Here is a 15,420-nt window from a genome sequence, read left to right on the forward strand (position 1 = left end):
GAACAGTTGGCATTCGCCAGAGTGTGTAGAGGATATTGAAGTATATCCTGGAGGCCATTGAACCCGCGAATTTTTTCGGTCTCTACAAATCGGCAACAGTTTTTAATAAACATGGCCCTGCGCGAGGCTACAAACTGGTTTCAACGAATGTGCTGGCAGGATCTTCACACCAGTTAACACAATCGATATATAACCGATTTCCGGGATTCATTCTTCTCCTAAATCCGGAGTTGGCAACACTGAATTCGATGTTGTGTTGGAATGAGGTCTCAACTTTTGTCTATGGTTTTTGTGTGAAAGTGCACACTGTCTTTGCCGCACATAGCCGTAGCCTATCTATGAGTCGTGACGTCACAAGATGTCAGTTTATTCTCCCACCCGCTAACATGAAAGGTAAGCTTCTTCATGTCCTTAAATGTTTGTGTGTAGAATCTTAAATTAACGTCTCATGACCATACACGGTCACATCGCATTGCACCGAACGTTTCACAACGATCCGCAAAAAAATACTCGAGATAGCAGCACCATCGCAAAAAAAATATAACGGACTTTCTAATATTCTCAAGTACATTTTAAGTTGCAATGACCGTTAAAGCGCACATAATGTATTACAGGATGGTCTCGCTGCAATAAAGTTTCATCCGGCACACAAACACGCTTGCTAGTCCCTCCGATGAGCGCGCAAATGACTATACATCACTAATATATAGAGACCGGAAAAATTCGCAGTTTAATTTCGCGATAGGCTAGAATCCAACTGTTTTTAACTTTTTTCTGCTTCAGTGATTTGATTACAGGTTGTCTGAAGGACACTCAGCCAATGAATAATCCTCAACGAAATAAGTATCGAATCAAAAGCATCTTAGTTAATAGGTGTCACAAGTCAGTAGCCAATGAGCAGATGTAATTTGTCCGCTTGCATAGAGGATCTTGGAGTCTATTCTGTAGGTCACTGAATACGCGAATTTTTCCGGTCCCTACTAATATTCATAATAAATAAATATTTTTTTAATATATTGTCCAGTATTCAATATAAATCACTAAGGTATAAGATTTAAAAACAAATATGTAATTTTTATTTTCATATAGCCTTTTTTTTTTTTTCACCCCATGAGATTTTCGTTGCGTGGTGCCCGCGCATCGGAAAAACTCACTCTCATTTTTTTCCATAACGCGCCTAAGGAAGTATAACTAAAAAAAAAGCGTTTATGTCGGAGTGCAATATTGCAAACAAAGACATGTGGTGTTATTCTCCTCAGCTGAATGTTGACAGAACGAAGCGAATCCTGGTGCCAATGACAGGGTCCGGAAAAATTCGCGGGTTCAATGACCTCCAGGATGAACTCCATAGTTCTACGTACACTCGGTCAAATGCCACCCACTCATGGGCTGCTGTCTTGTGAGACGTCCCAACGTAGCAGCCGGTGATTCGATAAAGCTTTGGTTGTGTGTCTCTCATTGGCCCAGAGTCATCCAGGTGAGTGGTGAGCCAATAGCAGAGGCAGCACTGAGGTATAACTATTTGTATTTCAGCCTATCGCGAAATGAATTAGCGAATTATCCGGTGCCTAGCCATTGAGAAGGGAAGAACCACATCTGGCCTGCGGGCGAGTCCAGCGCGCAGGAAATGTTACCTGAAGCGTTGCGCGCGCCCGGGCCGCTGTTGGCCAATCAGGGGCGAGCTGGCGGCGCGGTCCTGCGCGGGTCAGAGGGGGCAAGGACGTCCCCCCTCCCTGTGACGTCAGGGAACAACGGGGCCGGGCATGTCGCAAGCGCTGCGGAACTGGAGCCGTGTTTCCCGGCAAACAGCCGTCGTGTCCGCGAACTGAAATGAGAACACAAATAAAACTACCCTACCCGGTACACCAGCTAATCCATTCTTATTTTTACTTAACTGTCTAAATATAGACTAAAACTATTCTTAAAATAATTTTTTTCCCCAACCATTACTAGGCGCGGAAATAAAAAGTTTTAAAAAAATAATCATTGCTTTTTTTAAATAGATGTACCATCATAGCGATTATAATTTATTATATGAATCCTATACTTCAATTAAAACTTTGGTTGAAACAGTTTTCCATGAAACGAATTACTATCGTAAAAACATGGGTTGAAATAAAAAAATTGAAAACATTATTATTATTATTATCAATTTCTTTTGAATTTATTAACCATCTTAATGCTATCTTGAAACTTGGTGCACTGAGAATTTTTATTCGACTACGTTATTAGAGTGGACATTTTTTTTTATGTAAGAACGGGATTCTCATTGACCCATTAAAATGCGTTAGGATCATAGTATACAAAAAAAATTGGTTGTCTGTAAAGTCGGTTTACGGACGATAGTTTAACGTGACGTCATAACATAACATTGGTGAAATTATTGCATACTTTTATGAGTAAAATTGAAACATTTTGATTGAATTATCACTATTTTGTACGGATACAAAGAAGGAGTGAAATGAAATCTACAATTTAATTAATAAATTTACTTTTATTTGCACTCATTAATTCAAATATGTTTGTTACTTTAACGAAGAGATTATTTTAACTATAACTTTTATACATGTTTGCTTTTTAACTTCTTCCAATCTGTGTTATTCTGTTAAGGATATGACGATGATAGGAAAAGTAGGAAACGAATGGGAGTGTTTCAAGGATGATGTGAAGGAAAATGGCTTACCCAACACCAAGATGCAGTCAAAAATAATATATTTGCGCCACGGACTCTGCAACAATGCTAGGAGGAACGGGTTAGCAAAGAGCAATGAAAATGTTACATTGAAATGCATGAAAACAGAATTACGCCACGGACTCGGTCGCAATGCTAGGAGGTTCAGGTTAGCAAAGAGCAATATAAAATGAGTGTAACGGGACAAAGCGAAACGGGACAATGTGCGTAACGGGACATTATTTCGTGCGTGCAGCCGGCGTTCATCGATTTATTAGACGTTGTCACGTCAAAAAAAAGCGTTTCAAAGTCGCATGCTTTGAAATGAAACAATCAGCATAAATTTCACGGGCAACACATGTTTACTTTTATAATTAGTTTACGTACTTTTCAACGAAGATTGCATCTCAAATAAATGAAGATATCATTTCATATAACGGGATCTTCGTATTAACCACACCGTATTTAAACTTCCGAGTTATTTTATTTTTTTCGTTTTGAACAGGGTAAACACAAACACGTGTACGAAATTAGAGTGTTTTTGAAAACCATAATGTTCCTGTGGATTTATGTCCAAAGTAGTGAACTTAGGACTCGCTATTTTACGTAGATGAGGATACATTTTTGAAGATCATTGTATAATGTGTACCTGCTTTCTGGGTAAATTTAAGATGAAAAATTTTAACAGCGTATTTTGGGTTTAGTTTGACAATATATGATCTGGATTTTTATTTCACTATGTTTAGAAAATAATTACATATTTTTTCTGCAACCGACAAATGTTTTTCAGTAACATATGTACCAGCGGCGTCTGAGCACTCAAATCGCCACTTATTCGAGGGCGGAAAGCACAACTGCGAACCTGATTCAATATTTCTTCCCCATTGAGAAACACAGTCAATCGCAAAAGTATTCGTCCACGATCTTGGTTGGGACTGTAGTTAATAAATAATACTGTTTCATCACTTCTTCCTTGCGTTAAATACAAGTCGGCAGATAAACTGCCTTGACTGTGATCATGAACGCAAAATGTGTTATTTATCTTTGGAAGATTTGTGCAATGGGAGTGCATGACTTGATGTAAGCTTTGGGACATACGCCATTGCTAAGCACTTATTCTGTAGAAGAAAACTAAAAAATACCCAAAAGACAAAAAACACAAATTAATCAAAATATTTGTGGTTGTCAACAGGTTATAAACACCACATAACATTCCATAACAAGAATATGGTCGACAAACAACGAAAAAACAAAAGAAAAATGGAGTAAGAGAACGAGAAAAAAACCCACAAATGATGACAGCACAAAAATATTGAACCCAAAAATTCAGCACAACAGTTGAAACGAGACAAAAACACGACAAAAAGAAAAGACAAAACAAACACAACAGTTTTCCAAAACAAAAGAGAACGGGAAGCAGCACTAAATAAGACAAGAGTTCGTAAATGTTTTCAGGTAATTCCGGCCCTCCCTCCGCGGCGACTGCTGCGAGTCGAGGCGACACAGAACAGTATTCTCGGTGGGTTGACCAAAGAGTCGGCGAGCGGGCAGACGCGCAGAGAAAGTGGTGCGGAGCGCCGCGCAGGTTCAGTTTGGAAAGGCGGCGGCGGCGGTGATCGGCCGTCACTAATGACAACTCCCCAGTGTCCGTGGCACTCGCCAGCTGTCGCAACTGTTCCCTTCCCGACGGAACAGCACGGGATCGAGGCAAGGACGAGCCGGACAAGAACAGAAACACCCGAGAGACAGCGATATCGGCGCCCTCGCACGGTGCTGTGTCAGGCACAGGCAACCGTCCTGTCACAGTGGCATGTGGGTGATCTCACACGCGGAATGAAAGCACAGTTTTACGACCAACACCGCCGTGTTTTAAATGTGTGGACACAACGAGGACAAGGAAAACTATTTTAACATCATGACAAGTCTTCATTCTGGCTGCTGGCAACGGCGGTATCAACAGAATGGATAAGTTATTTCTGGTAAAGGCCCTCTGAATGGTATTTATACAATTTCAGGAAACATAGGACGACAAAGGCCAACTCCACGGTTCATCCAAAAGCAAGGGTGTGCCTGGATGGTAGAAGAAGAAAAGTAGTGCTCCTAGCACACCCTGACGAGTTCAGTCCTAGGTGGTGGTGGTGAGGCCAGGCCGGGCTTTGCCCGGAAATAACTTGCCCCGGCACACACAGGGCGGGTGGTGACTTCATACAGGCATCTTGGACTCACGCCGTCGCAGATTTGCGCTGTTTGTCACGGGAAAAAAAAAATACATAAATGCAAAATAAGAAATAAAATTGAAAACATTAACCCACAAAAATAAAAAAAAATCCTAATTTCAAACACATAAACCCAACGATGAACACATTAAAACTTAAAATTCAGGCAGCACAAGAATTCCGTGGAATTTAGTCATCAGCCTGTCTGTGCCTGACGACGCGACGGGAAGAGACGCCTGTTCCGCGACTGTTTTGTCTTATGAAGTCTGCTGTGTTCGTCGGTGTTGTTCATCGTTGGGTTGTCCACAATATTCGTATATCTTCATTGTTTGTGGTCTGTATGTTTGCTGCGTTGTTCAGGTTTTGTTGTCTGTAGGCATTTCCTGTTCTTTTTGAAACTGTAAAATTGACTTTAACCTTAAAAATTCCAGTTTTATACTCCATTTCACTCTCCTTATCCACACTTCACTAAGACGTAAGAAATGGAACATCGCCAGAAAATTATGTGAAAAAGTACGCGAATGACATGTATGTTTAATTTCGTGAAAGCAGAGCCTGTAAGAACGTGAGCGAGTTGACTCGTGCGGAGCGCACACGGACACTGACGACTAAAACTAGCCGTGCAGCCTCTAGACGGCGACACAGAGCGACACAGAGCGACACAGAGCGACGGAGAGCGACACAGAGAGACACAGAGCGACACAGAGCAACGGAGAGCGACGATAGCGACACAGAGCGACACAGAGCGACACAGAGAGACACAGAGCGACACAGAGCGACGGAGAGCGACGATAGCGACACAGAGCGACACAGAGCGACGGAGAGCGACACAGAGCGACACAGAGCGACGGAGAGCGACACAGAGAGACACAGAGCGACGGAGAGCGACACAGAGCGACACAGAGCGACACAGAGCGACGGAGAGCGACGATAGCGACACAGAGCGACACAGAGCGACGGAGAGCGACACAGAGAGACACAGAGCGACACAGAGCGACACAGAGCGACACAGAGCGACGGAGAGCGACACAGAGCGACACAGAGCGACACAGAGCGACGGAGAGCGACACAGAGCGACGGAGAGCGACACAGAGCGACACAGAGCGACGGAGAGCGACGATAGCGACACAGAGCGACACAGAGCGACGGAGAGCGACACAGAGCGACACAGAGCGACACAGAGCGACACAGAGCGACGATAGCGACACAGAGCGACACAGAGCGACGATAGCGACACAGAGCGACGGAGAGCGACGGAGAGCGACACAGAGCGACACAGAGCGACGGAGAGCGACACAGAGCGACACAGAGCGACACAGAGCGACACAGAGCGACACAGAGCGACACAGAGCGACGGAGAGCGACGATAGCGACACAGAGCGACACAGAGCGACACAGAGCGACACAGAGCGACACAGAGCGACGATAGCGACACAGAGCGACGATAGCGACACAGAGCGACGGAGAGCGACGGAGAGCGACACAGAGCGACACAGAGCGACGGAGAGCGACGGAGAGCGACACAGAGCGACACAGAGCGACACAGAGCGACACAGAGCGACACAGAGCGACACAGAGCGACGGAGAGCGACGATAGCGACACAGAGCGACACAGAGCGACACAGAGCGACACAGAGCGACACAGAGCGACACAGAGCGACACAGAGCGACACAGAGCGACGATAGCGACACAGAGCGACACAGAGCGACGATAGCGACACAGAGCGACGGAGAGCGACGGAGAGCGACACAGAGCGACACAGAGCGACGGAGAGCGACACAGAGCGACACAGAGCGACACAGAGCGACACAGAGCGACACAGAGCGACGATAGCGACACAGAGCGACACAGAGCGACGATAGCGACACAGAGCGACGGAGAGCGACGGAGAGCGACACAGAGCGACACAGAGCGACACAGAGCGACACAGAGCGACACAGAGCGACGGAGAGCGACACAGAGAGACACAGAGCGACACAGAGCGACGGAGAGCGACGATAGCGACACAGAGCGACACAGAGCGACACAGAGCGACACAGAGCGACACAGAGCGACGGAGAGCGCCCAGCCCCGAGCTGGAGGCTGCGGGAACGTTCAGCTGGAACAATGTCGCGGATTACGGCGAATAACTGTAATTTGTAGCTGGAAGAGCACGCCAGGAGGGAGAGTGGATGAGAGGGGGGGGGGGGGGGAGGAGCCAGCGGTGACGCAAGGCACATTCTGCCCGCGGCGAGGGCTGGCCGCTGGACGATACGACCATCGCTAATACTCGCTTATTGTCCAGGAGAGACCTTCCGCCCTCCATTACTGTTGGCCACTCCCGTCGGAGCGAGTAATACATTATTACATGTCCCTCATTTCTCGTCAGAGATGTGAAATATGTGTTCTCGTGTTGCAAATATACTTATTACAAAATTTAACGTAGAATTATTTTTTTAAAAAAAGGGGGGTTGTCTGTGAAGTCGGTCTACGGACGATAAATTTACGTGATAACGTCATAAGAAAACATTGATGAAAAATTGCATAATTTTGTAATTTTCAAATAATATTTACAGTTTTTGCAAATTTAATTTAAATAATTTCACGAACAATTAGTTAAAAAAAAAGGCCCGCCTTAACCTGTTTGATATTATGGAAGATTTTCTCGCACGGTGGTTGGCCGGTTCTCGCACGCTCGGCTCAGGCGGAACGTGACAATGAGTCATGCTTTTTTCGTGCGTGCAGCCGGCGTTCTACGAATTATAAGACGTTATCACGTCAAAAAAAAAAGTGCGTGTACGTAGGTCAGAAACGTTTCACGAAAAAGTTGCATTAAAATTGAGTGTTGGAGTGTTACTCTGGTCGCGCCCGAATGGGAATCGACAGTGGCTGCCCTGCTGAGCTAGCTGGACTGCGTCGGGAAGCCTTCATGTCACAGACGAGAGAGCCACAACCGAAGTTCCCCCAAGTTCATGCTCGCTGTTTTTCCGTTCTATCTCATTTCGTGGCATTAAATTATGCGGGCGATTAGGATAGGTTAGCTACATTATAAATACTTTAAAACATTGGGGATGGTTGGTTATATTAGGTAAGTATAGCTACATTAAAAATACTGTAAAATCATTTTATGGTTGCTTAGCAAATAACTTTTTAATATGTAGCTATCCAGGGCTAGGAAACCGCTTACATGATTTCACAGTATCTTTAATGTAGCTAGCTATCATAACCAAATCAACCGTCCACAATTTTTTAAAGTATTTATAATGCAGCTAACCTAACCTAATTGACCATTAGGCATCACGAGTTGCACAAAATAAACATTCACGGAATATGGGGCGTCCCGAGAATATTTGTGGAAGACAAAGACTTCCTAGATTTTATACGGTAATGAAAAATATACGAATCCACGAAGTACCTACGTATCTTCAATTAGGTATTTTCCTCTAAAAACAATTACAAATAAATACCTTTGCCTTTTTTGTGGTCTTTCCTTTTATCAACACCGCCATATTTATTTACAATGAACAAAAGTAGACCCGAAGATGCACGATCGGGCGCATGGCTGTCTCGTCTGTGAGCAGAAGGCTTCCCGCCCGGATGTGAGGCAAGTCCCGGAGGTCAGCGGCGAGTGAAGGGCGGCCACGAGGCAGAGAAAGCCCGCGGCTCGGACAGAGTGCTGTATCAGTTCCCGAGTGGAGCCGTGGGCGGGTCGCCGCGTGAATGACGTCGTTAGCGGCGCGCGGGACCCACGCGCCGGGCGAGCCAGGGCCGATTGGAGCTCAGGAATTCCCGCGGGGAGTGTTAGTTCCCCTCGAGCTGCTCAGAACAACACGACTACTGCTGTGTGTCAACAGGCGTACACTGTAGCTTGTTTCTGTTCAGAACAGAAATATTCACGTAAAATTACATATATTCGAAAATTAGTACCTTTACATGAAAAAAAAATTGGTTGTCTGTAAAGTCGGTTTACGGACGATAGTTTAACGTGACAACGTCATAACAAAACATTGATGAAATGATTGCATACTTTTATGAATAAAATTAAATCAATTTGATTGAATTATCACTATTTTGTATAGATACAAAGAAGGAGTGAAATGATATCTACAATTTAGTTGATAAATTTACTTTTATTTGCACTCATTAATTCAAATATGTTTATTACTTTAACGAAGAGAATATTTTAACTATAACTTTTATACATGTTTGCTATTTAACTTCTTCCAATCTGTGTTATTCTGTTAAGGATAAGACGATGATAGGAAAAGAAGGAAACGAATGGGAGTGTTTCAGGAATGATGTGACGGAAAATGGCTTACCCAACACCGAGATGCAGTCTAAAATAATATATTTGCGCCACGGACTCTGCAGCAATGCTAGGAGGAACGGATTAGCAAAGAGCTATATAAAATGAGCGTAACGGGACACTTTTTCGTGCGTGCAGCCGGCGTTAATGGATTTATTAGATGTTGTCACGTCAAAATTACTGTATCACTACAAAATAGTGTTGGCAGTAACACTGAGTTCGGATTCTCACCCGGCCATTTATGCTTTGTGTTGTCCCAGTACCTCCAATAGTTTAAGGTATTTGTTAACCGTCCATTAAATAGCTTGCAGTATTAACTGCGTATATTTAAATTCACGGTAAAACAAAATAAAGTAGTTTTATTAAATTTTCGATCATCTTTTGCATGGTTTAAACAATTATGCATTAATTAAAATGTAAAATTATGCGTCAATTTTAGTAATAAATACTTAAATATTTTCTCGAAAAATTTACTTCAAATAAGCAAAAATAACCACACCCAGGTGTTGTAAAAAGTTAAAAAATATTATTGTAGTATTACAAACATTTTCTTGCAGCTGGTTTCCTCAAGGGAATTTTTTGCATTATTCCAGTAGTATTTCTGTGTAGGACACATTATTAATTTGTTAGTTATTCCTTATTTCTCTAATATATAGTTTGGGTTTAATTTTTTATTGTGGGTGCAGCCGACACGCACGTGGAGGGGCGAAATGACAAAAATAATAAAAAATTGGGCTCACAACATTTTTTCAAATTATATTTTTAAATTTTGTTTAGTAAATAACTTTAGTAATGAACTATAAAATGGTCTTCTTAAAAAATGTTCAGACTATGTTGTTGAATATAAACCTTATATTTATTAACCAAAACTGACTTAAGCCTTAAGATTATCGCTAACGTTTTGTGTTTCAGTGGCGTCACGTGAGAGAAGTTGTTTCAAATTCAAATTAATCCCGAGTTTACCAAGAGTCCGCTTTGAGTCAAGCTCGCAGCTCTGGCATAGCCTTCTTGTAAATTGAAAGCAAAGTAGTGAAAGGAATATGTATTATCGATTTAGTTTCAAGATTTTCTGAGTACTATTTATTTTTTGGGGGGGGGGAAGGGGAGGTTTTTGGCTTAATAGGTTTCTAATGTTAATTAAATAAAACAGAAAGTGACACTTGGAACTATTCTTGTCTTATTTGTACTTCTTTCGATAACTCATTCCTGTGAGAAAGAGTGGGGGATGGCTAGAACGGCACCGCCTGGGTGCTGACACTAAACCGATCCTATTCCACGCCTTGCCACCACGTGACACGCGCTCTGCAGACTGACAAACCGCGAGCGCCTCGTGTTGCCTGGGAGGTAGGCAACTGCTCGCTCAGCGACACCGACACTGTCACACCCGCGCCAGAAACACAGCTGCCTTCTCAAGCAATGCTTCATGATTCAGAAAGAAAGAAAAATAACTACATGATATGTCATTAGACAGCACTTTCTGTACATTAATTAAATCTATAAGTATATTTCAGTTATTGTTACTTATTTTCAAAACCATTTCACGAGGATATAATTAAATTTTAGTAAACATGCATGTTTTCAAGTGTACAATCTAGTATTTGCTTTATTTATTTTTATCAAGTTTGTAGTCATGTATTTTGGCACTCTTCGACGTAATTTGTCTCTAAACTAATCCGTTGCAATTCTCCATCCACTGAGCTGAAATTTTCATGTGCTGTTTTATTTTACGTACAATATTCTAACTTTTTCCCCGTACACACCATTTATTAATGTAATTTTTACTCGCATGATAAATTAGACTTTCCTAGGTGCCTAAATCAAATTCAAATTCAAAAGATTTTTATTGACACATACTTTTTTCACTTTACACAGTTTTACAATCCAGCACATTGTGCTCTATTGTTAGATACCGGAACTATTCGCGAATTCATTTCGCGATAGGCTAAAATACAAATAGTTATACCTCAGTGCTGCCTCTGCTATTGGCTCACCACTCATCTGGGTGACTCTGGGCCAATGAGGAACACCCAAATAAAAGCTTTATCGAATCACCGGCTGCTAAGTTGGGACGTCTCACAAGACAGCAGCCAACGAGTGGTTGGCATTTGACCGAGTATACGTAGAACTATGGAGTTCGTCCTCGAGGTCATTAAACCCGCGAATTTTTACGGTCCTTGTCTATTGTACAACTTTACACTGTTGATAATGTTAATTAATGTACTGGTAAACAAAAGAAACCTAAGGAACAACCGAACTTCCTCCTTTACAGAAACCTTTGAGATGACGCGTTGCTTGTTGTATTGTAGTCAGTGTTGGCGTGAGGGAGGGTGTGTTGTATTGTAGTCAGTGCTGGTGTGAGGGAGGGAGTGTTGTATTGTAGTCAGTGTTGTTGTGAGGGAGGGAGTGTTGTAGTCAGTGTTGGTGTGAGGGAGGGAGTGTTGTAGTCAGTGTTGGTGTGAGGGAGGGTGTGTTGTATTGTAGTCAGTGCTGGTGTGAGGGAGGGAGTGTTGTAGTCAGTGTTGTTGTGAGGGAGAGAGTGTTGTAGTCAGTGTTGGTGTGAGGGAGGGAGTGTTGTAGTCAGTGTTGGTGTGAGGGAGGGAGTGTTGTAGTCAGTGTTGGTGTGAGGGAGGGAGTGTTGTAGTCAGTGTTGTTGTGAGGGAGGGAGTGTTGTAGTCAGTGTTGGTGTGAGGGAGGGAGTGTTGTAGTCAGTGCTGGTGTGAGGGAGGGTGTGTTGTAGTCAGTGTTGTGAGGGAGGGAGTGTTGTATTGTATTCAGTGTTGGCGTGAGGAAGGGAGTGTTGTGTTGTAGTCATTGTTGGTGTGAGGGAGAGAGTGTTGTAGTCAGTGTTGTTGTGAGGGAGGGAGTGTTGTAGTCAGTGTTGGTGTGAGGGAGGGAGTGGGTTTAGTCAGTGTTGTTGTGAGGGAGGGAGTGTTGTAGTCAGTGTTCTTGTGAGGGAGGGAGTGTTGTAGTCAGTGTTGTTGTGAGGGGGGAGTGTTGTAGTCAGTGCTGGTGTGAGGGGGGAGTGTTGTAGACAGTGCTGGTGCGAGGGAGGGAGTGTTGTAGTCAGTGTTGGTGTGAGGGAGGGTGTGTTGTATTGTAGTCAGTGTTGGTGTGAGGGAGGGAGTGTTGTAGTCAGTGTTGGTGTGAGGGAGGGAGTGTTGTAGTCAGTGTTGGTGTGAGGGAGGGAGTGTTGTAGTCAGTGTTGGTGTGAGGGAGGGAGTGTTGTAGTCAGTGTTGTTGTGAGGGAGGGAGTGTTGTAGTCAGTGTTGGTGTGAGGGAGGGAGTGTTGTAGTCAGTGCTGGTGTGAGGGAGGGAGTGTTGTAGTCAGTGTTGTGAGGGAGCGAGTGTTGTATTGTATTCAGTGTTGGCGTGAGGGAGGGAGTGTTGTGTTGTAGTCATTGTTGGTGTGAGGGAGAGTGTGTTGTATTGTAGTCAGTGTTGGTGTGAGGGAGGGAGTGTTGTATTGTAGTCAGTGTTGGCGTGAGGGAGGAAGTGTTGTGTTGTAGTCAGTGCTGGTGTGAGGGAGGGAGTGTTGTAGTCAGTGTTGTTGTGAGGGAGGGAGTGTTGTAGTCAGTGTTGGTGTGAGGGAGGGAGTGGGTTTAGTCAGTGTTGTTGTGAGGGAGGGAGTGTTGTAGTCAGTGTTGTTGTGAGGGAGGGAGTGTTGTAGTCAGTGTTGTTGTGAGGGGGGAGTGTTGTAGTCAGTGCTGGTGTGAGGGGGGAGTGTTGTAGTCAGTGCTGGTGCGAGGGAGGGAGTGTTGTAGTCAGTGTTGTTGTGAGGGAGGGAGTGTTGTAGTCAGTGTTGGTGTGAGGGAGGGAGTGTTGTAATCAGTGTTGTTGTGAGGGGGGAGTGTTGTAGTCAGTGCTGGTGTGAGGGGGGAGTGTTGTAGTCAGTGCTGGTGTGAGGGAGGGAGTGGGTTTAGTCAGTGTTGTTGTGAGGGAGGGAGTGTTGTAGTCAGTGTTGTTGTGAGGGAGGGAGTGTTGTAGTCAGTGTTGTTGTGAGGGGGGATTGTTGTAGTCAGTGTTGGTGTGAGGGAGGGAGTGGGTATAGTCAGTGTTGTTGTGAGGGAGGGAGTGTTGTAGTCAGTGTTGGTGTGAGGGAGGGAGTGTTTTAGTCAGTGTTGTTGTGAGGGGGGAGTGTTGTAGTCAGTGCTGGTGTGAGGGGGGAGTGTTGTAGTCAGTGTTGTTGTGAGGGAGGGAGTGTTGTAGTCAGTGTTGTTGTGAGGGGGGAGTGTTGTAGTCAGTGCTGGTGTGAGGGGGGAGTGTTGTAGTCAGTGCTGGTGCGAGGGAGGGAGTGTTGTAGTCAGTGTTGTTGTGAGGGAGGGAGTGTTGTAGTCAGTGCTGGTGTGAGGGGGGAGTGTTGTAGTCAGTGTTGGTGTGAGGGAGGGAGTGGGTTTAGTCAGTGTTGTTGTGAGGGAGGGAGTGTTGTAGTCAGAGTTGTTGTGAGGGAGGGAGTGTTGTAGTCAGTGTTGTTGTGAGGGGGGAGTGTTGTAGTCAGTGCTGGTGTGAGGGGGGAGTGTTGTAGTCAGTGTTGGTGTGACGGAGGGAGTGGGTTTAGTCAGTGTTGTTGTGAGGGAGGGAGTGTTGTAGTCAGTGTTGGTGTGAGGGAGGGAGTGTTGTAGTCAGTGTTGTTGTGGGGGGGGAGTGTTGTATTCAGTGCTGGTGTGAGGGGGGAGTGTTGTAGTCAGTGTTGGTGTGAGGGAGGGAGTGGGTTTAGTCAGTGTTGTTGTGAGGGAGGGAGTGTTGTAGTCAGTGCTGGTGCGAGGGAGGGAGTGTTGTATTGTAGTCAGTGTTGGCGTGAGGGAGGGAGTGTTGTGTTGTAGTCAGTGCTGGTGTGAGGGAGGGAGTGTTGTAGTCAGTGTTGTTTTGTGAGGGAGGGAGTGTTGTCGTCAGTGTTGGTGTGAGGGAGGGAGTGTTGTATTGTAGTCAGTGCTGGTGTGAGGGAGGGAGTGTTGTATTGTAGTCAGTGTTTTTGTGAGGGAGGGTGTGTTGTATTGTAGTCAGTGTTGGTGTGAGGGAGGGAGTGTTGTATTGAGTCAGTGCTGGTGTGAGGGAGGGAGTGTTGTATTGTAGTCAGTGACGGTGGAAGTGGTGTGAGGGAAGTTGACGTGTGCTTGCAGACCAAGAGGCAGATCTTCCGGGAGTACGTGAACCCGCACAGCGGCGGCAAGATCCCGGAGGGGGCGTTCCGCGCCGACCGCCTGGCGCTCAACAAGCTCAACAAGGACGGCATCTCCATCCCGGACGGCGTGTTGCTGGAGACCCGGCCCCACGACAAGCACCCGCACGCCGAGAGGAACCACGACCTGCGCAAGGCCGTCATCAAGGTGCGCGCCTCTCGTCCGGGTGGGCCGCCTCTGTGCTTCCATCCCCTCTCGTGTTCCGGCACTGTCTCAGCAAGCATGCTCGACACACCGTCTACCTGCGAGGTAGTGGCTTGGTTTCTGGGTTGTAGCCGCTTCCTTGGCGAATAATTCACCGACATTGCAGTCGCCGTCATCAGGGGAGCAGTTACCTAATGAAACCTACTACCTACCTCAGTAGGTAACAGCTCCCTGACGACGGCGAATGCCATGTCGACCGAAACATCGGATGAATTATTCGCCAAGGACACGGCTACAACCCAGAAGCCAAGCTACTTGATACAACGGCCGCGAAAGCCTGCGAAGTATTCACACACCTCAGGTGACAATCACTTCTGGGGACAACCCCATAAAAAGACTTAAAACGTGAATGACATCTATCTCAATGTTATTTTACGAACAACTTATCATAAAGTATGTTACATCACAAACATCTATGGACAAAAGTGGCTAGTGAACTGGAGTTAGGAACAGTGCCCTGTGTTTGACTCGTGGAGCTGGTGGTGCCGACAGGTGGTGCTGACCCCTGAGGGCAGGTACGTGCCGCCGGAGGGCCGCTACCACCACGCCAGCCCGCCCACCGTCGACTCAACCTATGTCATCCGGCCGCCAATAGGCGCCTACAAGCACGAGCTGCGGCGCCCACACCGCCCCCTGCCCGCCAACCTGGAGCTGCCCACCCGCATGGAGCCGCCGCAGCCAATCAACAACGAGCTGGGCTTCCTCCTGGGGCTGGGCAGCGGCCACCTGCTGCTACCGCACAGCGCGCACACCTTCTTCTCCGACCACCTGTACCCGTACTACTCGCCCCAGGTGAGCGATGCCTGGGTGTCCTGCTGCCATGCTCTTGTCACACACACTACTTCTTCTCCGACCACCTGTACCCG

The 15,420-nt window shown here is 45.7% G+C and overlaps 1 protein-coding gene across 1 annotated transcript in view; it reads left to right on the forward strand.

Annotated features, from left to right (window-relative positions):
- LOC134533365 (uncharacterized) overlaps positions 1-15,420 on the forward strand; it is a 59,464-nt gene that overhangs the window by 32,534 nt on the left and 11,510 nt on the right. The window contains exons 2-3 of the mRNA XM_063370884.1: positions 14,291-14,497; positions 15,047-15,346. Of these exons, the coding sequence (XP_063226954.1) occupies positions 14,291-14,497; positions 15,047-15,346 (507 nt within the window). The remainder of the gene's footprint in view (positions 1-14,290; positions 14,498-15,046; positions 15,347-15,420) is intronic.

The sequence above is a fragment of the Bacillus rossius genome, chromosome 6, assembly GCF_032445375.1.
Source record: "Bacillus rossius redtenbacheri isolate Brsri chromosome 6, Brsri_v3, whole genome shotgun sequence".
Classification (NCBI taxonomy): domain Eukaryota; kingdom Metazoa; phylum Arthropoda; class Insecta; order Phasmatodea; family Bacillidae; genus Bacillus; species Bacillus rossius.